This window comes from Bubalus bubalis, chromosome 20 (assembly GCF_019923935.1).
Source record: "Bubalus bubalis isolate 160015118507 breed Murrah chromosome 20, NDDB_SH_1, whole genome shotgun sequence".
In the NCBI taxonomy this organism is placed as follows: domain Eukaryota; kingdom Metazoa; phylum Chordata; class Mammalia; order Artiodactyla; family Bovidae; genus Bubalus; species Bubalus bubalis.
In genome coordinates this window covers 15,240,539-15,266,856 of record NC_059176.1, presented here as the reverse complement: position 1 = coordinate 15,266,856, position 26,318 = coordinate 15,240,539, and the positions used below count along the sequence as shown (strand labels likewise).

At 45.3% G+C, this 26,318-nt stretch overlaps 1 protein-coding gene across 1 annotated transcript; it reads right to left on the bottom strand.

The window, feature by feature from the left end:
* Positions 1–203: 203 nt before the first annotated feature.
* TGM7 (transglutaminase 7) lies at positions 204–26,318 on the bottom strand. The gene is made up of 13 exons (XM_006072764.3): positions 26,195–26,318; positions 12,814–12,996; positions 11,702–11,947; positions 10,994–11,112; positions 9,031–9,159; positions 8,772–8,949; positions 6,357–6,495; positions 4,999–5,102; positions 4,323–4,565; positions 3,524–3,850; positions 3,001–3,161; positions 809–942; positions 204–550 (listed from the first exon to the last, which is right to left on the bottom strand). Coding segments are annotated over exons 1-13 (2,124 nt in total). The 5' UTR covers positions 26,196–26,318; the 3' UTR covers positions 204–390.

Below are 26,318 nucleotides of genomic sequence, written 5' to 3'. Positions count from 1 at the left end.
AGAGACCTGGGATCTAGCATTCCAGAGAGGCTAATTTAGAGGAGATCACATTGCACTCTCGTGTGGCCGGGGCCGTTCTAGGAGGAGAGAGAAGACAGGAAGGGCCCAGCCACAGAGGACCATAAGCAGTAAGTAGCTTGTTAGCACAGAAAAAGAACACGGATGATAAATAAAGTATTTTTATTGTCTCTTCCCAAGATGCACAGAGCTTCCCTTCGCCCCCAGGTAGGCCAGGAAGAGGACAGCGGAGGAACAAAGATAAAATACACCTCCAGGAGGAGAAGAGAGCAAGGTGGGCCTGAGGGTGGGTAGGGGGGCTGAAAGGGCATCTGGAGGTGGGGCAGGGAAGGAGCTGGGCAACTAGAGGGCCTGAGGAGGTGAGCGTGAGGCTCAAGGAGCCCTGGCTGCAGCAACAAAGATGTCCTTGTATCCCTTGATCTCTTTGATCTCGTTGCTGCTGACAAGGACTTGGAGCTGGCGGGGTCCGGCTTTGATGGGGTAGAGGTCCACTTCAATTTCGATAGTGTGTCCGGCCACCAGAGTCCCAAGGCTGTGGGTCAGAAAGGGCCTGTTAGAGCCTGGAGTAACTGCTGGGGTGAGTGTTCTGGATTCTGCTCTTGATCAGTAAGCACCTCCCACCCCACCCTACCCCACCCACACCACCTACCAAGCTCAACCTTTTCTGGAGCAAGGTGGGAAGGTGGGGGCAAGGAGGCATCATCCAGGAGACTAAGGACCATCCTATGACCCGACAAGACTCCCCTTATCAAAGACCAGCAGGAGACAGGTGGGTGGCCACAGGACTTACTCATTTGATATCTGCCCATTGATGAGGCCACTGCCTTCCAGCACCATTGTGCAGTGACTCAGAGCCACCGAGAGGGTGTTGGTGAGCGAGATGTGGACTCTCAGTGCCTTGCCCACCTCAGCCCTCTCAGACACCTGTGTGGAGAGAAGACAAGGATATCGTGCGGACGTGGCCTCATTCCTGCACTTGGTTCAGCAAACTCCATCTATCTGTTGACCACCAGGGACTGCTTATTTAGGGGTTAAGATGCTGCAGGGGAGAGAACAGAAGCCCAGGGTATTCGTGGTTATCACATACCCTGGCCTGTCTTAGAAGCTAACAGTACTTCTGGAAGCCACCGCCAATGGGGAATTGGCACCAAGTTGAAATCTATTCCCTCCCCATCATCTAGCTCAGGATGGCAGTTAGATTTCAACTTAAGTGCCAGCTCCAATCTGTTAGTTGTGACTGATAGGAATGCTGTGTTAAAAAGGATCTTAAAATTATCCTTCAATTAAAAAATAAATATGCAAAAAAAAGGATCTTGAGGACAATCCAGAGTCAATGAGAGGCTTGTGATTGATTAGTAATGTCTGACACAGGTGTGGGATTAGGAAGTGATGTCACTGTGCCATCCATATGCCACCAATGATGTCATTCTGAGGCCAAGGTCCCAAGAAATGTTAATGGCAGAGCCCAGACCTGACCCAGGTGTCCCAGACCCCAGCCAGGGTCTTTCCCCCACTCTGCTCTGTCTCCACGTACATTAGCAGACCCACTCTGAGTTTTCTCAGGTGCGCTCAGTGCATCACACGTGAGGGCTGTGTCATAGGGCAATCACGGCCTTGGTCTGTGAGTGGGAGGCAGGGGTGCCGTCCTCCTCACCTCTTGAGCCCCAGTGCCTAGCACAGTGCCAGCCATATGATGGCTGTCTGGTGAATGAGTGTTGGGCAGAAATGACTCGACCACCCAGATCCTCCTGGGAGCGTGTTCTGGCTCAGTCAGAGAATCACAGAGAAGGAAGAACACCTTGTGGCTCCTCTGGAACTCAGAGAAAAGAAACGAGTCCTTTGTACCCTAGTGAGTGTGCCAGAGTTGAGCAAGATCAAAACAGCTTTGGTATCCAGCAGAGTCATACAAATCATGCCATGGTTCCTTAGCAATATGCTCAGTCACACCCAATTCTTTGCAGCCCCAGGACCGTAGACTGCCAGGTTCCTCGGTCCATGGAATTTTCTAAGCAAGAATGCTGGAGTGGGTTGCCATTTCCTACTCTAGACCTTCCCAACCCAGACATTGAACCTGTGTCTCCTGCATCTCCTGCAATGGCAGGCAGATTCTTTAACACTGAGCCACCTGGGAATCTCCTTCTTACCAACGGGGACCAATTAATAGCCTAGTCGGCATCTGATGTGTTTGCAGTACATCCTGCTGTAACCAGGGCTCTGTGTGGTGGGCAGGGCCTCATCTCAGCCCCAGGCTTGTGCCTGCTCTTGTGATTCTGCCCACTGTTCCGCCTGCCCCCGGCCCCCGTGGGAGGCTGCCTGGTGACCTCACAGCCCAGGAGAAACTGTCAGGTGGCCAGATGGTTTATGACGTGGAGCCACTTGGTTCTCGTTCCCGTCGGGGTGGAGAGTGCTGTTGACAAATCCTCCAGGTGCACAGTCAGGTGAGGATTAGGCAGTGGGAGAGTCTTTCAGATAAGAGGGGAGAGTGGGGGAAGGAGGCTTCAGAGGAAGGAAAACCCTGGTAACAGGAGCTGGGCATCATCCCCGCCCTCCTCCACTGACCCTTCCTCCACCTGTACTCATTCCCTGTGCCATGGCCTCGCCAGCCCCTCAGGCCTCTGAAATGGAGAGGTGGGCTCACCTTGCATTTGTTTCCCACCTCCTTGTCACCCCTGTCTTATCAGGTGACAAGGAATTTGGCCTGAGTCTCTCTCTCCTCCGTCGTCCAGACACTGCCTTTCTTGTCTCTTTGCCTTAAAATGCATCCTTCTCTACAGTGTCTTCCTGTGCATCCTCCATAAAATGTCACCTCCTCTGGGAAGCCTTCCATTTGCACAGAGCACAGAGACCGCACCATACTGCACTCTAATCATCCGTTTGGTGTCCAGGGCAGGGACTGTGTCTTGTTAGCTGCTGTACCCCCAGCCCCTGGGTTGGCTGAGTCAGAGCCCCCCCAACAGCCCCTTCTCTGTCCAGATGCCTTACCTCAATAGATAAGTGGGGAGGCTCCAGGGAGATATCTTTTAAAACCAGCATGAACCTCCCTGTCTCCTCCACTTTGGCAATGCCAGACACACGGATCAGCTTTTCATCCGTCAGCTTGTTTCTGTAATTGTTGTAAGGTAGCGAGAGCGGCCACTGTATATCTAAGCACAGACAAAATGCATTTTGAGTCCAGGAATGGGTCTCAGAAAGAGAGTGAAAATGTGTATGTGTGTGAGAGAGAATGAGTGTGCGTCTACATGTGTGTGTGTGTGAGAAAGAGAGAGAGAGTGCTTACCCTACACCCCAGCCCCCCAAGGTCACTGCTGTGCTTCCCTGGTGGCAGCATCAGAGGTATAGTACCTGGCATTCAACCTCCTGTCAACAGCAGCTTCACTGCCCGATGTATGTGAGAATGAGTGTGTGTGTGTGTGTGTGTGTGTGTGTGTGTGTACTGGGGGTGACTTGTTCATGGCCCCAAGCTCCCTTCCCTGTAGATGCCATTCCAGGCCTGCCTCATACTCACCCTCCCCAAAGTCCAGGGTCAAGTGCACTTTTTGTCTCCAGAGGGGCTGCCGGGTACCACCGTTGTGCAGCAGAGTCTGTGCACAGAAGCCCACCACCAGGTGGATGGGCCCCTGGGGGTGGGCTCGGTCCGCCACCCTCCGGGCATGCAGCTTCAGCAGCAGGTCCTGGCCCCACTCGGGCTTCCTGGTCAGGTGAAGCTGCAGCTGTGCCGGCTGGCCCACAGCACCCCCAGACCCCAGCAGATCTAGGAAGGGTGAAGAGGTCCTCCGCACACCCAGCATTTTCTGGGAGGCCTTCATAAACACAGATCGCTCCTCAGGGGATCCTGACAGAAAGGAGAGCCAGGAAAGACATCAGTGGGGAGGATTCAAGAGGAACAATGACCTTCTTGGGGAAACAAGGCTCCCAGAAACTCCCAGACCCCCTCCCAAAGCCCCAACCCCAAGAATAGCTGCTGAAAGAGATGATACAGCCTCACAGCTGAGAACACGGGGATGGGTATTGCTGGCCGCTGGGCTCAAACCCTCACTGCATCCTGGTCCCTTCCCCTCTTGGTGCAGGGCTCTGTCACGTATAGCCCAGGGATATCTCCTTGCCTCATAGAGTTGCCAAAAATTGGGGTTAAATGAGCTCCTGAATATAAGCACTGGACGCTGTTCTTAGTCGTCTTTTGAGGAGGAGGTGGTTGGGTTAGGTGGTGATGGTTTACACGTGAGAGTCATCTTCAAACCCCTTGCCAGGCAAGCAAAGGAGGTTACAGCTGCCCCCCTCCCTGAAAACCCTGGGGTCCCAGGCACCTTCTGGGTACTTGTAGGAGCTGGTGATGTTCTGGCGCTGGTCTGACCCTACCATCTTGGTGCTGATTTCCTTCCCGATGGAACTGGTGTTATGGGCCAAGATTTCCTGGGCCTGGCCATCCTTCAGTAGCCAAACGACTTCATCAGCGTTCACCTCGGCATACACAAATGGGGTATCGTAAGGCAGGTGGACCTCCCCTTCCCTGATGGCCTTCACGGAGGCAGGGCCACAGCGAAACAGCCCTGGGCAGGGAACAGGAGTTGTGGACCACTAACTCGGCTGCTGACAGGTGGACTAGGGCCAGTGGGTCGTGGCCATGGGAGGCAGAGGAGGGAGGTGGGATGGGGAGAGGCAGTGGCATCAATGAGCCTCCTCCATAGGGTGCTCCCAGTTCTCACAAATTCATCTGATGCTCACAGCCACGCTGGGAAGCATCATCCTCATCTTCCCTCCTTTACAGGGGACCAAATGTCTGAGAGGTCCAGTGACTCACTGGCCCACCCAGCCGTCAATGGCAAAGTTAGACCCCTGACCCGAAGTTGTCTCTGCTACAACTTTGGAAAGTGGACGAGGTGGGACAGGCATCGCTCCCTTTTGGCCTCCTGCTCACGGGGTCAGTCACTTTGATTGGCCTCTCCACAGAGCCCAGGCCCTTCCACAGTGGTCTTCACTCACCGCTGCTGGTTTGTTGGGGAGTGGGGTCCAGAACCTGCCACCCGTTGTATCCTGGAGGGAGATCTTTCCGGATCATCCAACACTCATTCCAGACATGGAAATTCCTGCAGAAGGCAGTAAGGAGAAAAGGGCTCACATTTTCAGAGGATTTGCCAGGTATCAGACCCTACACTGAGTGCTTTATATCATTGTTTCTTCTATTTTTTTTTACATTTGAAAGTAATTTCAAGCTTACAGTAAGTTGCAAGACTAGGATAAACACCACCCATATACCCAGTTCATCTATTGTTAGCATTTTGCTCCATTTGCTTTCGCACTGGCTTTCTTTCAGATGGAGATTTCCTAGAATAGGGATCTTCCTTTACATACTCTTATACAGTTCTCAACCTCACGCATTTAATATTTATACTTTGTCTACCTTATTGTCTGTATTTCAGTGTTGTCAGTTGACCTAATTATATCCTTTATGGCATTTGTTTCCACCCAGTGCAGGATCACACATTGCTTTTAGTTGTGCAATACCCTCTGTGTCCTTTGAACTGGAAGAGTTCCTCAGGCTGTTTTTATCACACTGACATTTTGAACATAGTCTTGATTGACTGATTTTTATCAGAGTGGCCCTCATTTTGGACTCGCCCGATGTTTCCTCATGATTAGGTTCAGGCTGTGTGTTCACAGACAGAATTCTACACGAATGTATGTCCTCCCCAGATACACTACTGCTCATTGAGCCAGTGAAGTTTCAGCCCTCGAGGAGCTCAGAGAGGGAGGGAGTGCTAGGGACAGCAGCTAATTCTCATACAAACTCAAAGGTCTTACCTGGAAACTGGCTGGAAAAGCAAAAACAGGAAATCAGATTTGGGGTAGAAGAGAGGAGAAAGGAACCAGGGGAAGCAACGAGAGATCCAAAAATAAAGGGACACACAGAGACACACACAGATGCCAGCCAGGAGGGAGAGTGGGGCAGGGAGAGGAGAGGTCGAGAGAGATCAGAGAAAGTATGCAGAGACAGCTAGTCCTGGCTTTGCCCTGAGAGAGAAACAGAGAAATGTGCAGACAGACAGAAAGGCTCAATGAAGGAAGAGTAAGATGAGGTCAGTATTCAGAGGGCTCACAATCTGTTCATTTGGTTGCCAACCTCAGAGTACATTAACTCATAGTCTTCTATGTCTGGAATGAGCTTGATGTGAAGATCTGATTAGCCGGAACAGCTTTCAAGCTGAGGACTGGCTGAGCACTGGCAACAATGTATGGGGCAGTATTTCCTTAAGGCCAGAAAGCATCGGGTCAGAAAGCATCAGAATTTTCCTGCCCTGCCTGGAACGGAGCAGAGATCTGCAGGAGACAATGCCCCTTACCATATTTTGTCTCGTTTCTGAGTTGGCAGCATCTCCGCATGTTGGTCATAGTAGGTATCGATGGTCAAGTTCGCATCCGAGTTGTGTGCAGAACGGAAATTGGAAACAACACGTGTTGGAACACCTAAGCATCTCATTACTAAAGAGAGGAAAAGCATGGGGAATTACCAAATCCATTTCAAGCAGAATCACTGGTCTCACGTACATACTTTCTCACTTTTAAGCTGGAGGAGAGAAAAAGGCCAAGGTGCTTGCAGATCCATACCTACACCTCCTTTATCCTCAGAGCACCGCACCCAGGCCCAGAAACCTTGCGGCCTACCTGTCTGATCCATGGTTTCCATTCCATCAGAGAAAGAAATCACTTGAGGCTCTTAAAACAATTTACAACACTTAAAATAATTAACAACAACCCAATTGATCATTTAGGGCTTTTCCCATTCAGCAGCTTTCCAAACCAAAAACAGAGAACCTAAACATTTGATATTCTGAAAGAAAATAAAAAAATGAGACGTGTGCTGTGGTCAGAAGAGAAGCAGTGTGACCTTAAGTAGATGGCTTAACTTCTCTGGGCCTTAGTCCTTAGCTTATATGTAACAAAATGGAGTTGGACCAGATGATTTTCAGTTCTGAAATTCTGGATCTTTAACTCAATTCAAATGAAAGGGTTTGAAAGAGGTAAGAGAGAAATCAGAGTATGGATAGAAGAGCAGGATAGATTTATAGAGATACGCAGAAGGTATCAGTGACAAAGGGAATCTTGCCTGGACAATGAGGGAATGACCATCTTCGATAAGACAACAGCACCCTCTTGTGGCTTCTTAGGACTCACACAAAGCAGACACTATACCATCGTCCTGGAGAAGGAAATGGCAACCCATTCCTACTGCCACCACCAGACACACCTATCAGGGGCAGATGAAATTAAGCCAAGAGCCAGATGTGACCTTTGAAACCCAGGCCCCCACCTCTACAGGCAAGATGAGGAGTTTAGAGAGAGGTTTATCCCACCCCTAAGGAGCCTGGCATGATGCAGTACATGGATGGGGTCACAAAGAGTCAGATATGATTTAGCGACTGAACAACAATCCTTCTTAGGAGCAAATGGTGCCCATTGAGGCTGCTGTGGGGATGCCAATGCTTTGAAATGTAAGAGGACTATTGAGATTGGCCAGTCTTTTTGTTTTGATTCATTCAAGAGCCCCAAAGGATACCACCAGTCTGCAATCACCTGTCCACTCCCAGCACAGCTCTTGGGCTTTTCACAAATCTTTGGCAGGGGTGAGAGTCAGACCAGGGCTGCGAGTGGCCAGAGGTAACAGCAGAAGCAGCTCTCCTCTCATGCAAAGGCTGTAGATTCTAGGGCCTGGCAGTGGAGAGGCCCAGACGTGGAGCAAAGATACAGATCCAGACCTTCTCCCTCTCTTCGCAGAGTCTAAGGGCCTAAGCCCTCCTCCTTAACTCCTGCCTGATCAGGGACATCCCAGCCTAAGGCAAATCTGGCTGTACTAAGTGCTGGCACTGTGCTGAGCATTTTCCAATGAAAACAAATGAGCACAATGAGGTCACTTGATTTCAGCACTCATATTTAAACTTCTCCGCTGTCTCAGCACCTGTACATAACTGTGAAGCTGTGTTGCCCTTCTCATAAAAGTCTAGAACTTCAGCCCCTGTCTCTGCCCTTCACATTCTGTGCTCCCTCATTCTCCAACTCAGAGTCAACATATCGGTTCAGTAAACATTTCTCGAGCCTCACAGTGGAACAGGCAGCGCTGTACCAGGTACTCCTGCCTCTTGGGGGAGGATAAACAGGCACTACAGTGTTTTCCATCTTTCCCTCATATCCACAGATAATATGATTGATGACCAGGGACTAAATTATAAATAACTGATAAATACATAAAACATGGATGCTCCTTAAGAGTAGTTAACAAAGTAGTAAATCTCTTAATTATAACTCCTCAAGAATCCCTCAGTCGTGTTTGGGAGCCAGCAGCTCTGCCTACAGGTGAGATCAGGTTTTCCTAGATCATCTGCTGGCATCTCAAGGTTCCCCCAACTTGCCCCTGACCCCAGGCTCATCTTGAGCTGAGGAGCCTGAGCTGGTGGCAGAAAGAAGCCACTTTTGCCTCCACTTTGGGACCAGAAACTCCTGTATCCTGGTGACCATTCTAGTAGTCTAACTGCTCCATCAAGGAGTCTGTGGAGTGATTGCAGCACTTCACTGGATATTGCAGGATTCCCTGAGACTAGCGAGTGTGCTGTTTAAGAGCTGAATATCCACGACTCCTTAGCCGTGGGGCTGTAGACAAGCCACAATTAACCGAGGTGAAGTAGAGACAATCCCGCCCGACCTCAGAAGGTTATCATAGTCAAAAAGCCAGTCTGCATTCCCACCCCGCCCTCCTCACTCACCTGTACACATCACAGCTGCAAAGACCCAGCACTGCCCGTACTTCACAGGCTGCCCGCCCCTGGCCGCCCACTGCCGCAGAATAGCCACGCTGCCCGTCCACTCCAGGGGGCTGACCCCCCGGGAGTAGTCCTCTCCCCAGTTCCCCTGCAGCACGCCGCTGTCGTCGTTGCTGTTGATCTAAAGAGGACAGACAGATGAGTTTCCGAAGTGCCCGTGCTGGGGACGCTGGGGTGGGGCCGGGGAAGCTTCCGGTCTTACCATGGCGCTCACCACCCTGCAGATGTACACCACGTCGTTCCGCTGCGAGTAGTCTTTGGACGGGTTCTTTAAGAAGTACAGGCTCTTGTTCAGAATCTCAAAGCAGATATCTATGATGTCCTCTTCAAACTTGCCGGGGAAGTCATGGAAGAACAAAGAGAAGAATAAAAACGTCTTCAATTCTGAAGCCAACTGGTAGCACTGACGTTTAGGGATGGTGTATATGTGGTGGGGGTAGGTGCTAAATATCAGACCATGTCCTGCCTTCAAGGAGCTTATAAGTCAAGTTGGGAACGTGTCAGATTCAGGACTTGAAGAACTAACCTGTGTATTTCTGAAGGAAAATGCAAATGGAATTTAAAGAGATTAGAGTCAAATGAAAGAAGACTATTGGAGCCCGTGGGCTTGGAAAGACTAAGTAGACAGGAAGAGCTCCAGGTAGGGGTGTTCACTTGAGGTCTTTGGGTGCAATGGGTACCAGAGACAGAGGCTCAGAGATGTTCTTTCTGGAGGACTTGTGGGGTTAGGAAACGATCAGATGGAGTGAGAAGAGCATGGAGAGCCTTGAAGTCAGGGAGAGGGTCCAGCATTGATGGTGTGGCACAGAAGACGGTGTAGACCCAGGACATACAACATGTATTTGTACATGTATCCTAACCCTTTCGGCTATCAAATGCCCTGGTGGTTTTCAAAAAAGTATACAGGTTGTCAGGGAACAGGAAACTGATCTTCCTCAGCAAGGCTCCCTGCTTCCTGCCCCCACCCCACTCTTCCCTCCCAGGGTGTGTGGACAGGGCTGAGATGGCAGTGGGAGGTGGAGACAAACTATCCTAGCCAATGCTGGAGGTGGAGAGTAGAATAGTTGCCCAAAGGTCCCCGGCTGTGTACTCTAGCTGGATAATTGGTATTATTAAAGAACTGCGTTCATTATTTCAGTTACAATAATGTATTGTGGTTTAATTTTTCAGAGAGTCATCATCTTTTAGAACTACAGTTGGAAGTATTAATGAACTAAATGACGTGGTAATTTGCTTCCAAAAAATTCAGTGATGAGGTAGGAGGAATGGGGGAGAATACACCAGGGATCAGCAGTTTTTCTGTAAAGGACCAAATAATAACTATTTTAGCCTTTGCAGGCCATAGGGTCTCAGTCTCCACACGCAATTCTGCCATAGTGGCATGAAAGTAAGTACAGATGGTACCTCAATCAATGAGCATGCCCGTGTTCCAATAAAAGGGTATTATTAGACACCGAAGTTTGAACTTCATATAATTTGCACATCACAAAATACAGTCAGCCCTCTGTATCAGTGGGTTCCGCATTCATGGATTCAACCAATAGAATCAAAAATATTAGGGGAAAAAATTCTGGAACATTCCAAAAAAGCAAAACTTGAATTTGCTGCACAATTCCAGGAGCTATTTACATTGTTTTAGGTATTATAAGTATCTAGAGACTTTAAAAGTATATGAGAAGTATATGTGTAGGTTATATGCAAATATTATACTATTCCATTTTATATAAGGGACTTGAGCATGCTTGGTTTTCGTATCTGTGGAGGCGTCCTGAAACCAATGCCCTGAAAATACTAAAGGATGACTGTGTTCTTTTTTTTTTTTAATTTGTGTTTTTTGGCAGTTTGAAAAGTATGAAAACCATTCTAACCTCTTGGGCCATGCAAAAACAGGCAGTGGGCCACAGGCTATAGTTTGTAAATCCTTGATACAGATGAAACAAGATTCGCCACAAATTGATCATTATTGAAGGTAAGAGGTTCATGGAGGTTCATTAGAGTAGCCTGTCTACTTGCATTATGCTTTAAGTTTTTCATACAAAATATTAAAAACTGAGAAGAAAAAGCATTTCCCCTTCCTTCCTTGCGCCTCTCACTCCAGCACTACACACCCTGACTTCTGTTAGTGGTGCTTCACGGGCTAACAGTTGTCTAAGGCCCACTGTTACCTGCCCGTAGTTCCAGGGCCAGGGGGTGATGAATCTTTCATGACCCTTGTAAACAAAGCCATAGTCCATCATGATATACTCCTGCAGCAGCGTTTCACTTGGCAGGTAGACGTCGTCCTCTGAGCAGTTAAGAGTAGCAGAGGGGACAAAGCCCCAAACCAAAAAATAAACAGTAATAAAATTAAAAAACAGTAACGACAGTATCTTCCTGGATAATCAGAGAAGCAATGGGTTGATGGCAATAGAAATCAAGACTGGGCTCCTTAAAAGTCTATGTGCTTTTCTAGAGGCCAGCGATATAATCTATACTTTAGAAAAAGATTATCTTCTCTTGGTTTTAAAAGCAGCAAGATGGTCATAGAGATTTGGAAAATATGGATGACGGAAAGAGGACAATGAAGATCACCCCTTCCCACTACTGAGACACCCATCATTATATTTTGGTGTAACATGTCTGCACTTTCTTTTTCTGCACATATATGTAATTAAGATCATATGTGTTCCATTTCCTAGTCGATTTCATTTAACATCAAGCCATGAACTTTTTTATCATCCCATTAAAAATTCTCTGTTAAGGTGATTTTTAGTGAGCACATGGTAACACATTGCATAGATATCCAGCAGTTTATCTTCGGGACTTGCTAAGTAGACCCTCACAGAGCGTTCCCAATGGATCAGTCAGCATTACAACCTGTGAACACGTTATACCTGCACTCCAAGGGTTAAAAAGTAGGATGAAGGTCCCCAGAGGGTGGGTCGTGCTATGACTTGGGCCCTGAGAGATCTCCATCTTCAGAGAGTAGGAACCAATGACTGCACTGGGTGGTGTGAAAAGGGAGACATCGAGCGAGTTGGCGTGAACAGTGAAGTCAGAAGCACTCCAGCCATTGCCTTGTCGGTCTTGGGTGAGCAAGAAGGTGGCTCGGGTTCCCAGCAGCTCCTTGGGTGCTGGTCCTGCGTAGGAGAGAAAGACCCTGAAGTGAGGCTCAAAATCTGTGTGACCTGATTGCAGGGGAACTGGAAGGACCCTTACCTCCTCCCACAACTCGCTAATCCTTTTACTGCCACTAGGTGTCCTCGGACAAACACTTAACATCTGTGTAGTGCTAGTCATGTCAGACTGTAACCCCATGGACTGTAGCTCACCAGGCTCCTCTGTCCATGGGATTTCCCAGGCAAGAATACTGGAGTGGATAGCCATTTTGTTCTCCAGGGGATCTTCCCGACCCAGGGATCAAACCCAGGTCTATTGCATTGCAGGCATATTCTTTATTAAGTGCGTGCATGCTAAGTCACTTCGGTCGTTTCTGAGTCTTTGCAACCCTATGGAGCATAGCCCACCAGGCTCCTCTGTCCATGGAATTATTCAGGCAAGAATACTGGAGTGTGTTGCCATGCCCTCCTCCAGGGGATCTTCCCGACCCAGGGACTGAACCCACTTTTTTTATGTCTCCTGCATTGGCAGGTGGGTTCTTTACCCCTAGTGTCACCTGGGAAGCCCCTTTACAATGTAGGCCTCAGTGTTCTTTTGTTTTGTTTTTATTCTGTAAAATGGGATCATAGTAGTACCCACCTGAAAGTCTTGTCACGGATTAAATGAGATAATGTGCGAGATAACGTGCATGAGTTTTTAGCACAGTGCCTGTTGCATATTTAAAAGTTGTCTGTTATTCTCAGAACCTTAGTTGGCTGAGTCAGCCAGATCTTAAGTGCACTAATAGGGATCTGGGGGGTCCCAGGAGAAGAGAGGGGAGGGTGGTTCAGAAAGGAGGGGCAGAGGCCCTACAGATGAACTTTGTCTCGGGGAGGGGTGGGCTTACCTGTCTCAGCCACAAAGGTGATGGAGTCCTTCTTCGAGTGGAAGGGGCGGTTGAAATGCAGCTGGATGGTGAAGGACTGGCTACGGCGCACGATGAGCCGCTGGAGGCCCATCTCCTGTGTGTGATGCTCCTGGTTGTTCTTGGCGCTCTGCAGGTCGACGGACCTGAGCTCCAAGGCTGCCACTGGGGGGTGAGATGGGGCAAGGGGACAGCTGTGGCTTCCTGGGCTCAGCATCCCCAGTACTTCTCGACATTTCTGTTGCACCTGGCTCTAACTTGGCTATGACTGCTGTCCAGATCTTAGACCCCTCTGCACCCTGCTGCCTAGTTTCAGGACTCAGAGAGCAATTCAGCACCATGAGTCCAGTGACCTCTGAACCTAGCTCAAGAACTGGGGTCCCAGACAACACAACATTCCCAGATAACTGAAACTTAACCCTTGAAGTGCCATCTTGTGGTCTTAATCACTTTGGTTGACAAGCTTTCTAAAAATTGCTCTATTATCCTGATGATAGAAGAAAGAGATACTAGAATTTTGTATGAATTAAGTCAAAGACTGGCGGCTACAGTCCACAGAGTCCCAAAGAGTCAGACACGACTGAGCAACTAACACTTTCTAAGTCAAAGAACTGACTGGAGGCTGGGACCTCAGCTACAGGCAAGTCCCTGCTTTAGTATGTGGGTGCAGGTGGGCACCAAAGGGTTATTTACAACTTAATTTCTTACTTCTCAGCCACGTTCCAGGTGGATGAAGGCACTGGCTGCTGCCTAATGTGTATACTTAGTGTATAATCTTAAAAGTCTCATGGCATAATAGGCAAGGTGCAAGATGTCGCCGTCTTGGCTGTGAGACCTTGAGCAAGTCACTTAAGGTCCCTGGACATCCGTGTCCTCGGCTGAAAAATGGTGACAGTGGTGTGCCCACCTCCTGGGGTTCATGTGGGCATTAAGTGAGGATTCACCTGTAAAGACCCTGGCATGGCGGCAGGTGCAGGGTGAGCGCTCAGGCAGCAGTAGCTGCTCTTAGCACTGTTGCCTCGGGTTGTATTTGCTTCACTGTTTTTGCTGGTGAAAAAAATGCATTCAGTCCTTTCCCCCCAGTAGTACATCAGTTATCTCAGTAATTCTAAATGGGGGAATTTTTGCCCCCTGGAGGACATGTGGCAAAATCTGGAGACATTTTTGGTTGTCACAACTGGGAGAGAGACTGCTACAGGCGTGTAGTGGGTAGTTGCTGGGGATGCTGCCAAACAGCACCCTAAAGGAAAAACTCATGTTTGCTCCCTCCAGTTTTTGTGTCATTTGCAATTTGAACTCTTTTTTCACTAAAGTTCTTTACAATTTCACTAAATGAGTTCACTCTGATGGTTTTAGCCTGTCTTTGTTACCTGGCTGAATTTTTTTTTTGAGTCCTGATTCTTTCACCCAAACACTTTCTCTCGCCATCTGGGAGCTGGCTAAACTGTGTTCCAGGTTGTCGTCCAAGTCTTTGGTCATTCAATGATTTAGGCATTAAGGGTTAAGTCCAAGGCCAGTGGAGTATTACCGTTGGAGGTTCCTTCCACATTAACACTGCGCCATTGGGAAATACTCTGTAAGTAGAGTTGTTCAGCTAGCTGTGACTGCATCTAATTCTTTATGTGAGGAAACTGGATTAGGTGGGTTTTTGTCTTTTGTTTTGGATTAGGTGTTTTTTAATTTTCTTCACAGTCTAAAGTCAAATCTGGCTTTCATTTTTCATCTTTTTCACAAGTTTGTCAAACATCTGGCTGAAAACAGAACGTGTACAATGCTCACTTGACCCCCTCTCCTGGTAACAAGCTTTCCTTGAGGCAGATTCAAAGGCGAATCATGGGATCAAATAGTACAAAGTTTTCCAACCTTTTAAATGTCACATAGGTACTTAAATAGTTATATTATTGGAACCAGAAAATTCAGGGCACAATCCAAGACAGATGACTGTGAATAATTAAACAGCATGTTGTAAACATGTCTAACCTATTAGTAGTTTGTGAAATCAATTTAGAGAAACGTGACCAATATTTTTTTTAAAGAGTAGAATAGAAAATATCACAATGCATCCTACATTAATTATATTCACTTAATATAATTATGCATTTAGCTCACTGAAGTGTTTTTCATGTCAAGGAGACGGTGACTTCAGAGAACAAAAGGGAGGGCCTTCAAGAGAGCAGGCAAAGAAAGCCAAGAGGATCAACAAGAAGTTCAACAAAACAGGAAATCAAGCAGAATCAATTAGTAAAAAAAACTGTAAAAGAACAACATAGTAACGCCCACAAGGCTGTCTCGCCTTGGCCAGCAGCCCACAGGAGTTAATGACGAGTAAGATTAGAAGTAAGCCGAGGCTGCATGACTCCTGGTGCTTGACTAACACAAAGACAAGGATATAGAAGGATCAAAATATATCCCCAAGTATTATGAGCCTTAAAGTGAATAGAGACCTTAGAGAGAGACCTTAGAGCAGCTCTCTGCTTGCAATGAGCTCTGAGGTGCCAACCTCCTGACCTCAGAGACATCAAAACACTTAGACGTCCCATGTCCCCCTCGGGTCTTGGCTCAGATGTAACCATCACACAGGGACTTTCCTTAACCACTGAACATGATGCCCCATCCCCTGCCCTATGATCATCTGCCATCACAACAGCCTTTTGACTTTCTGCAGAGCACACTTCATAGCATCTAGAATCAGTTTCAGGAAGCAGAAACCTTGGCCATCTTCTCACCCCTGGACCCCTCCCCCATTGCCTAGAAGGAACCATTGTTCCTAATTGCTGATAATTACAACTGATATTCGCTGAACACTTACCACATGCTAGGCACTGTGTGAAGCATTTGATGTGTCTGAAATCATTTTCGTTCTCTCAGCCACTCTGGGATGGAGGTGTTCATATTGTCCCTGCCATGCAGCAAGGACAGAGCTGGGCTCAAACCCCCGTAGGCTGGCTCTAGAGCCTGCCCCTTAACCTCCACAATCTCCTGCCTTCCCTGGTGGGTGCTCGGAGATGTTTGCGTGGATGGATACGTGTGAAGTACAAGGAGAATAACCTGGCAGGATGACAGCGGGGCTGTAGAGGAGGAGAGAGAGAGGTCATCGGGGGCAGCAGGGCCAGGATGAGGAGTGGCTTGACTCCAGGCTGAGATGCTATTTGCTCAGTAGTAATGTGTGCATTGGAGAAGGAAATGGCAACCCACTCCAGTGTTCTTGCCTGAAGAATCCCAGGGATATCCCGGGGGAGCCTGGTGGGCTGCCGTCTATGGGGTCGCACAGAGTTGGACATGACTGAAGCAACTTAGCAGCAGCAATGTGTGTAACTCTCCCTGATGGGAGGATAAAATGTTACACCTTTCTGAAGGCAGTTTATCAACATTTCTTATGAAATGAAAGGATGCCTTGAAACAAATTCCTTTGATCCACAAATTCCTCTTCTAGAAATTTTTCCTAAGAAAAATCATAATTTGTGTATAAAAGTAAGAACATAAGGATATTCAATACAACCCAAATATCCTACAAAAAGGATTGGATGTTGTTGTTCAAGTTACTAAGTTGTGTCCAACTCTTAATGATCCCATGGACTGCAGCATGCCAGGCTTCACTGTCCTTCACTATCTATCTCCTGGAGTTTGCTGAAACTCATGTCCATTGAGTCGATGATGCCATCCAACCATCTCATCCTCTGCCACCCTCTTCTTTTGCCTTCAATCTTTCCCAGCATCAGGGTCTTTTCCAGTGAGTCAGCTCTTCACATCGGGTGGCCAAAGTAGTGAAGCTTTGGCTTCAGCATCAGTCCTTCCAATGAATATTCAGGGTTGGGTTCCTTTAGGATGGACTGGTTTGATCTCCCTGCTGTCCAAGGGACTCTCAAGAATCTTCTCCAGCACCAGAGTTTGAGAGTATCATTACTTCGGCACTCAGCCTTCTTTATCATCCAACTCTTACATCCATACATGACTACTGAAAAAACCATAGCTTTGACTAGACGGAACTTTGTTGGCAAAGTGATGTCTCTTCTTATTAAGATGCTTTCTAAGTTTGTCATAGCTTTCCTTCCAAGGAGCAAGTGTCTTTTAATTTCCTGACCACTGTCACTATCCACAGTGATTTTGGAGCCCCCCACAATAAAATCTGTCACTGCTTCCACTTTTTCCCCTTCTATATGCCAAAAAGTGAATGTTACATTTTTAGCCAGCTTTTTCAGAATTGAATACGTAAAGTTTATCCCTCTCATCCTAATGTAATCAACAAAAGAACAAAGGATATGGGGAAATAATCCATGCAACTTTAGAAAGCAACACAGAAAATTTAAAAAAACATTATGTTAACAGATTAACTGCAGGTGGTAAAATTATGGGAAATTTTTCTTTCCTTTGAGTTTTTTTCTGTCAGCCCAGCATTTGCTTTGAACATGTATTCCTTTTGTATTTAAGGAAAAGTATAGCTTTGATTAAAGGGAAGTTTTTGAGGAGTGTCACGATCACAGCTGTGCTTCAGAATTAATCCAGACCAAAGGGAAAGAAGACTAGGCTATGACGAGCAGTAAGAATTCTATTGCAATAATCTAGGCAAAGGCTAATGAGATCTCAGCAAAGGCATTGGTAGGAAGAAAGGAGGAACCACCCTGGTGTATGCGAGGGACTGGTGGCCACAGGCATGCAAGCTGGTAAACCTCTGGTGAAATACCTTGACTTCTTGGGCTTCCTAAGGCCTCGGCTAATTTGGATGCAGACTAGGGCAAGTTGAAAGAATCCACTGCCCACAACATCCCAGGCAAGCAGGCTACTAGTAAAGGACTAGAAAGCTCCAGACAGAGGTAGTGAAGGGGACAAGACGGCCCCTGGTACAGTCAGCAGAGGGAGTGGACACCTGCCGTTGAATGTCAGGTGGATTCAATTCCTTTACTTCTCCTGCCTTTGTCCCTGCAGTTAGTCCAATTCTCCATCAATGTCTTTTCTTTTTCCACTTCTCATTGTTATTGTCAGTTTGGGATTTTGATTAACACTTCATTCTTTTTCATCTCTTCCCTTTTAAGAAATATGAAAGGGCACTTCTGTGTGAGAGCTTACAGAGATTCCAATGTGATGAGATTACTACTGAGCATTTCTGTATAAGGAGGAAAATGTCTCACTACCTAAAGATGCAAGTCCAAATTCCTTAGCCAAGCAGTCAAAGCCCTCCACGATGGGGTCCTAACACATGTATCCAGATTTACCTTCCAACAGCCCATAAATAAACTGGACTTTCCTTGTGTGTATCGTGGCCTCCCAATAGATTGTGCCCAGCTTTACCTCTGGATGCCCCTGCCTCTTCCCAACCTGTGTATGTCTGCACTGTACCCATTCTTCAAGCAAACTCGGCATCTGCTTCCTTGTGAATCCTTCCCTGTTATTTTAGGATGGGGAGCATCTGTAACAAGTTTCATATCTCACTAACATTTACTGAGTGTTATTAAGCACCAGGCTTTATGTGTGTTATGCATTATCTCCCTCTATCCCTACAACACCCAACAAGATATTACAAATCCTGTATTACGGATGAGCAGACAGAGGATTCGGAAGGTTAAGTAACTTGCCCAGGATCACCTACCTAGTAAGTGGCAAAATTGTCATTTAAACCAAGACAGTTTGATTGTAGAACCTAGTTCTTAAGTTGGTTTGGAGGTCTTCACTTTTTTTTTTGTTTTACTTTCCAAATAAATGACTATTGTGCTTCATTCAAATAAAAACATAACCAACAGACCTGAGAGGAGCAACTCTGGTGGAAGAACTGGGGTGGGGGTTCCCTTGACTGCTCTGTAGAGCCCTATGGGTCTGAAGAACACAGTGGAAACCACAGTCCCTCTTAACCTCCTCATCCTGCAATGCCAGCAAATCGGGGAAGAACAAGCTCCGGCACCCGCCTGGCCTCTTGCCCTGCTCTTCAATTTCTTAGGCTTTGAACCACTTGTCTGTCAGTTAATCATGTACTACCATGTTGCTTCTTTGAAACATTATTTTAATTGAATGGTGTCTACATGATTATTGTTTGATTGTTTCCACTCAGTACTCAGCAATTCAAATAGCTGCTGGCAGGAGAAAAGTGTTACTTGACTGGCTGTACAAGTTAAATTATTAGGTCTTTTACAGCAAATGTAACAAAGGATGAATATCCATTATATATAAAAGTTGCCATAAATATTAAGAAGTCTTGCTATAATCAGAGAAATGCAAATGAAAACAATAATGAGATTCCATCTTTGATCCATTCAGAAATGCTTAAAAGAATAACAATATATTTTGTGAGGGTATCTGGAAATGGGCTGTCTCCTGTATTTCATATATGGTGTGAGTATAAATTCATACAGACTTTTTAGAGAAAATTGATTGATATTGAAGGGTAGCAGATTATGCCACCCCCAAATACACCACTTCAGAATAAAGATTATTTTAAGCTGAAGGCAATTGAGAGGCAGCAGATAAAAGAAAAGCTCTCTGCCCTCCCCTATTTGCCTAAAAGCAGAACTTAATTTGTAAAGGTGTCCCCCCTCCCCAGGCTTCCCTGGTGGCTCAGTGCTAAAGAATCTGCCTACCAGTGCAGGAGATGCAAGAGACGGGGGTTTGATCCCTGGGTTGGGAAGATCCCATGGAGCAGGAAATGGCAATCCACTCTGGTATTCTTGCCTGGAAAATTCCAGGGGAACCTGGTGGGCTATAGTCCATGGAGTCAAAAAGAGTCAGAAGCAACTGACTGAGCACGCACACTCCTCCTCCCCTCTCTACTAGGAAGGACAGAAGTTAATCACCAGAGACAGCTTTAGACCCTCATCAACCCAGAGATAGCCCCAGAGGAATCTATATAACAATGTATTAACTAACCCTTATCTTCCATTAGTTCCCTCCCTTAATTTACCTCCCAACAATCTACTGCCCTAGAAACTCAAAGTCCTTTTCTTTTGTCCTTTCTGTAAAAATATATGTTCTCTTGTTAACGTGATGTAGAAGCCCAAGTTCTCACCACCCCTTGGAGTTTCTCATCACAGCGTGCTTCTTTGTACATGTGCAGTGCACGTGTTAAGAAACTTCTTTTTTTCTGTTAATCTGTCATTTGCTGATCTAATTTATAGGTCCCCAGCCAACAAGCCTAACTGGGAGAGGGGAAAATGATAAGTTTTCCCTCCTCTACAAATAGCCATCAAAACTTAAAGTGGATATTGTATTTGGTCCAATAGTTCTTCTTTAAGAAATATTTCACATAAGTATTTGTGTACATATGCAAAGTTATATTGACAGGGGCAGTATTGTTCATAAGAGAAAAATATTGGAAACAATCTAAATGTCCAGGAATAAGGCATAGTACAAATAAATAAATTTATTAAAGAAATTGTATTTATATGCCCAGAATAGAAAACTATAATTATTTAGACCAATTGATAAACCAATATGTACCAGCCTACAAAGATTTCTGAGATATATGATTAAGTTTTTTAAAAAGCAAGTCATCAAATAATATATATTATATAATGTTATTGTATAAAACAATTTTATATACCTAGTGTTATTTAAAAGCAGTTAACCAAATTGTTGACAGTTCTTTCCAATGAAGAAGGAGGAGGATTGGGAGTACATTGTACATAAAAGGGGACTTGGGGATTTTTATCCTAAAATATGAACTTTTTACATTTTATAACAAGCATATGTTTTTGTGTGTATTACTTGTTTAGTTAAAGCATAATATTTTAAAAGATAATATAACATTTTAGGCTTACAGTAATTGGGGATAGCCGAGGGGGGAAATACCCTAGAATTTAGCACAAAAGTACCCTGGAGTCTAGCATAAGAACAAGTCTCTGGAGAAGGCTCTACTAAACTCTGGCTTGTATAAAAATACCATGTGCATCTCTAATTCCTAATAGTTTATATAATATAGAATTTAGGACACAGCGTTAAGAAATGCACACTCCTTCTTAGTACCCTCGCCTAGCAGGCTCGGTGTGTCTGTCTGCCAGGCTGACCCGGCCTGCCAGACCCTGTTCTTCTCAGTCCCAGCAGCAGAGTGGCTGCCGCTCTGAGGGGGCCTGAGCTCAGGGGCCCGGAAAGCTCTCTAAGGAGCAGCTGGACCAGGAGAGGTCTAGGATCCTGGAGGTGGCCCTCTCTCAGCTCCAGAGTCAGCCATGGAAACGACCTCCCAAGTACCAAAGGCACCCTGTGGGCCTCCTCAGACCTTCCAAAGTCATTCCAGTCCCAGGATGTTAAAGAAAAGATTGTCCATAGCTTCAACGTTAAGTTGAATCCATTCAGAAGGAAAGGAATGACTGTATGATTGTGCCAAGGTCTGATCGAAGGTGAGGAAATAGGAGGAAGGGGGCAGATTGCACAACGAAGTAACAGCATCAATTCAGGGTCTCCTGTCTCTGCTGTTTTCCTCCTCCCCTCTCCAAATGTCTCCCTTCCCTTGACTTAGCACCTCAGAAAAGTTAGATTCCCAGTACTCACCCTCATCCATCTCCCTCCTTCTGTCAGCCAAGGCCCTTCAACTAATCAGCATTAAGACTCTAGACCAAATTGCCTCTCTAAGCATTTAGTCATCTCACTAGAACCTTTCCCTTCATCCTGAGGCGGGTGGGGCTACAATTTCCTCCTCCTCCTCCTCCTAGTACTCCTCCCATTCTTAGGTTTCCCGTTGTTCCGGGTGCATCTTAGCTTAAGGAAGAGCGCTTCTGTTGAAAGCCTTTTTTAAGATTGCTGAGGGATTTGTTTCTGAGGTCTCCTTTTTAAGCTGAGAAGATTCCACATGAAAGGCAAGGCGTGGTTTGGATCTGGCATTTTCTGCCTTTGTCACTTCAAGGCTTGGGACCCAATTCACTCTAAGTCAAGGAGAGAGATGAGGAAGGAAGGAGCTACCCTCTGGAAGGTTATTCACGAATAGCCATAGGACCAGAGAACTTTGCATCTTGTATCTTTAATGAGTATATTAAAATGGTGATTATTGTGCTGTTGGTTAAAAGTGAAGATGACAAACTCTCCAGGAATAAGGGGGCATGCCTATAATACAAGGTTAACTGGAAGAAAAAGGCAGGATAGAAACAATGCAGCTTATTCCAATGTTGTAAAAACTGTTATTTGTGTAGGTGGACTCATTTTTAAAAGACAGAAGTAAATACCATAAACTGCTCTTTTGTGAGAGCAGATTGTGAATGATTGTGATTTCTACTTGAAATGATTTATACTTTTCTTAATTAAACAAATCCACAGTGCGAGGGTAGGGCTTCCCTGGTGGCTCAAATGGTAAAGAATCTGCTTGCAATGCAGGAGACCCAGGTTTGATCCTTGGGTTGAGAAGATCCCCTGGAGAAGGGAATGGCTACCCACTCCAGTATTCTTGCCTGGAGAATTCCGTGGACAGAGGAGCCTGGCAGGCTACAGCCCTTGGGGTCGTAAAAAGTCAGATGCAAATGAGTGACCAGTGCACACACACAGTGCAAGGGTAAGACGTTTTAATAAGGGAGGGAAATTTTTTTTTTTTTGCTGTACCGCTCAGTGTTTGGGACCTTAGTTTCCTGGCCAGGGATTAAACCCACGTCCACTGAAGTGCAAGCACAGAATCTTAACCATTGGACCGCCAGGGATATCCCAGGAAAAAAAAATTTTTTTTTTTTTTTTTTTAAGAAAAAGTGAGAAAAGTAGGAGGACCATGGCTGGAGATCTGGGCCTGAGTATTCAACCAGACTGACAGTTTAAAGAGAGAAGCAGAGGCATCCAGTCAACAATCCTGGAGGAAGTATTTAGTTTGGTAAAATAATAGTGCTGCAGAGAAAACAGAAAGATATTTACATATTTACTGATCATTGTCCAAGGTATGTAAGAGGCGCCTAATTGCCTGGGTTAATCTGTGTGATTCATCACAAATTTCTGTGCTTATTACAACGAAAGCTTTCTGTCATATCCTTTGCCTTTTTAAAGTGTGTTGAGTGTATTTAAGGAAATAGTCCTAGTTGGATACACTGGACTCACTCGTGTTGGAGGGAGGTATACATTTTGGTAAATTTCCTTCTCGTTATTTTGTCTATGCTGAGGTGGTTTGTTTTTTCCCCATAGTTGCAATCATCCTGTATTTTAAGATAGAACTTGTTTAAAGTGATCATTTCCATATAAGACAATTTGCCATTCTACTTGAAAATATGGCCTTAAACAATATAATGACTTTTGCCTTGTAAAATAAGCTTTTATCCTTTTAAAATTTATTTTTTTATTATTTATTCAAACCCTTCAATTCTTATTTGGGGGCTTATATGGGAAAAGAGTTTCTCCTAAAATAACTATAATATTTTTATCCAGGTAAACCAAACAAATTCCATTTTGTCAATCCTGTTGGCCCCAGTAAGACTGAGTTTCCCAATTTCCAGTACTATTTTCCCTCCCTCCTTCCTTCATTTTTATAAGAATTGATGACTGTGAGGTTGATGGCATCATGTTAGTAGTTTTGAGGCACACAAAGGTAGTAAAAGCTGATCTTTAACCTCTTGTTTAATATGTTAGTGGAGATAAAACACACACAAATATTCTCTACAGAGGACGCTTCCCTGAGTAGCAGGGTCAGAACCATGGGGGTCTTTTAGGGAGGAGCTCAGGAAAGGCTTTGTGATTTGTGAGCAGCCACTAGTCATGAAGGATGAAGAGGATTTGAGAAAAACAGAGAGACAGAGAGAGAGAGATGGTAGGAAAAAGAATTTCCAGGCCAAAGGCACAGCTTGAACAAAGGAGGAAAATGGGGAGAGCTAGGGCTTCTTCTGAAACTGGCATGGGAATTGTCTGCATCGACCAAAGAGAATAAAAGCAAAGGGTCAGAGGCTTGGAGTTTCAAAATTGTAAAAAAAAAAAAAAAAAAAGCTGTTTTTCCTTCACTGCTTTAGAAATTAGAGTTTTATAGATGCTGGTGATTAGTTTTAAAACTTTAACATCCCGCATCAAATTGAGCTCTTGATTACTCCCAGCTTTATTTATTACACTAAACCTTGGTTCTTGACCAACTCCATAAACCTGTCAGCTTCTTCATCCTTTTTTTTAATTGAAGTATCATTGATTTACAATGTTGTGTTAATTTCTGCTGTACAGCAAAGTGACTCTGCTATACATATGTACATATACATTCTTTTTTCTATTATTTTCCATTATGCTTTATCCCAGGATATTAAATGTAGTTCCCACACCAGCCTCTTATATGTGCTTGTCACCCTACCTGGAATGTAGCTAGGTAACTATATTGGGCAACTAATTTTTAATTAGGTTATAATCAATTGATTAAGTTATGATCAATGTTCATTACAGTTTTTATGGCCCAGCAATACCACTCCTGCGAATATATCTGGACAAAACTTTAATTCAAAAAGATACATGCACCCCTGTGTTCATAGCAGCACCTTTCACAATAGCCGAACCATGGAAGCAACCTCAATGTCCATCGGTAGATGAATGGAGAAAGATGTGGTACATATATACAACGCAATACTGCTCAGTCATACAAAAGAACAAACTAATGCCATCTGTAGAAACATGGATGCAACTAGAGAGTGTCATACGAAGTGAAGTAAGTCAGAAGGAGAAAGACAATATCGTATGATATCACTTAGATGTGGAATCTAAAACACGGCACAAATGAACTTCTCTACGAAACAGAAGCAGACTCACAGAGAACAGACTCATGCTCGCCTAGGAGGAGGGAGGAAGAAGCAGGATGGAGCAGGAGTTTGGGGTTGGCAAGTGCAAACTATTATATTGAGAATGGATAAACAATGAGGTCCTCTGTAGGGACCTAATGTAGCACAGGGAGCTATATGCAGTCTCCTGTGATAAACCGTAATGGAAAAGAGTATTAAAAAGAATGTATAGAGGTGTACAACTGAGTCACTTTACTGTACGGCAGAGATCGGCACAACACTGTAAACAACTATACTTCAATTAAAAAATACTCATGATGGTTTTGCAAATCATGTTCTTTGACCATATTATATTCTGTTTATAGATTCCCCCCCCCCTTAAAGACTACACAGTCGTTTTACATTTGGTTTCAAGGGGGAAAAGCCCTTTAAACATAGAATCATTTCTGTGTTGATAAAAGACTAACCTCTATTAGGGTTAATCCCCTCGATTTGTCCTACAAGACAGCAAGCTCTGAGATCTTTAACTCTAAAATAAATACAGACACATTATAATCCTCTCGTGGTTCCACACCCTTAATATGTGTTTACTGGGTTCTCCACTTGAAGATCCTGCAGTCACTTCAGATTCAGTATCTTCAAAATTGAACTCGTTAGCCCCGCCCATCCCCCAGAAATTCATATAATTTCTTACTCATCTTTGTAAATATTACAAAATTTCGTTAGTTGTTTGGAACCTTCTATTTGAAGGTCTTGTGACCAAATGCAGAGGACAGAGGTGTCTGAATTAGGGAACCTGGTTTAGGATACTGCTTTAGCGCTTCTGAGATTGTTTGGCTTTATTGAACCTTGATCAAGGAAGTACTGATGAGAGCTTCAGCCCTGTGTAAAATGGGGCTGAGAGTAGTGCTCAGTTCATGGAGTTCTTTTGAGGATCAAAGGGATAGTGTTTGTGGAAGTGTTAAAGTGCTCTCCAAACATTAGCCCATTTCACTGATAATAGTAATATTTATGATCCTTCAGATTGTGCGATTCATGTTGCGTGAAAGACCATGTGTCGAGATCTGTTGTTAAGATGCTCAAGGAGACATTCATGACAACAGAGAAATTGTCACAGCCAAGTCCAGCCTCTCAATCTCAGTCTTGTCAGTACACCTGGCTAGATTATTCTCAGGGGAACTGAGGAAACCATGGATAAGTGAACTGATTGGATCACACCCTTGCCTCACACTTGTCACTGGTTTGCATTGCTCCCCACATTCTGCCACCACATTCACCCTGACCACATCTCCATCTGTATTGCCCTCAGTTCTACCTCTGATTTCTGATTTTTTTGGTGGTTTGCCCAATTCCCAAATGAAAGTCTTTCTCTAAGCCATACCCTTCTCTGGTCACACTTTCTACCCACTGTCTAGGTCTCAGCAAAAATATCAGTCCCCACAGAAGCTTTTTCTAACTAGCTGAGGCCCCACATTTACTCTCTTAGAACTCTTGGATTCTTCTTCACAGCACTGATCACACTCTGAATTCATCTCCCCACTAGACTTTTCTGTCTTTCTGTGTGTCATCCGGATGATCCTACCTGATCCGACTAAGCCCTCTACAAAATAGCATTTTCTATGCTATCTGAATTAAAACAAACGCCAGTCCTTTCCCTATGAAATCAGCAGGAAGTCGAGAAATTCCTGGGATCCCCTCCCCATAAGTCCTAGAGCATCCCCAGGGTTGCTTACTGTTTTCCAGAAATCCTCCTGCTCTCCTGACAGCTGGTGCCTGCTTGAAGACTAGGAACTCAGCCTCACTCTTTTCAAGGATAAGTTAGCTGGCTCTGCCAGGCTAGAGGCTCTTGACCAACTC

Coding starts and splice junctions, on each gene's coding strand:
- TGM7 (XM_006072764.3), bottom strand. Junction 6,496..8,771: donor TGCAGCTGTGATGTGTACAG/GTGAGTGAGGAG, acceptor TCCTCTCTTTAG/TAATGAGATGCTTAGGTGTT. Junction 551..808: donor AATGGGCAGATATCAAATGA/GTAAGTCCTGTG, acceptor TCTGACCCACAG/CCTTGGGACTCTGGTGGCCG.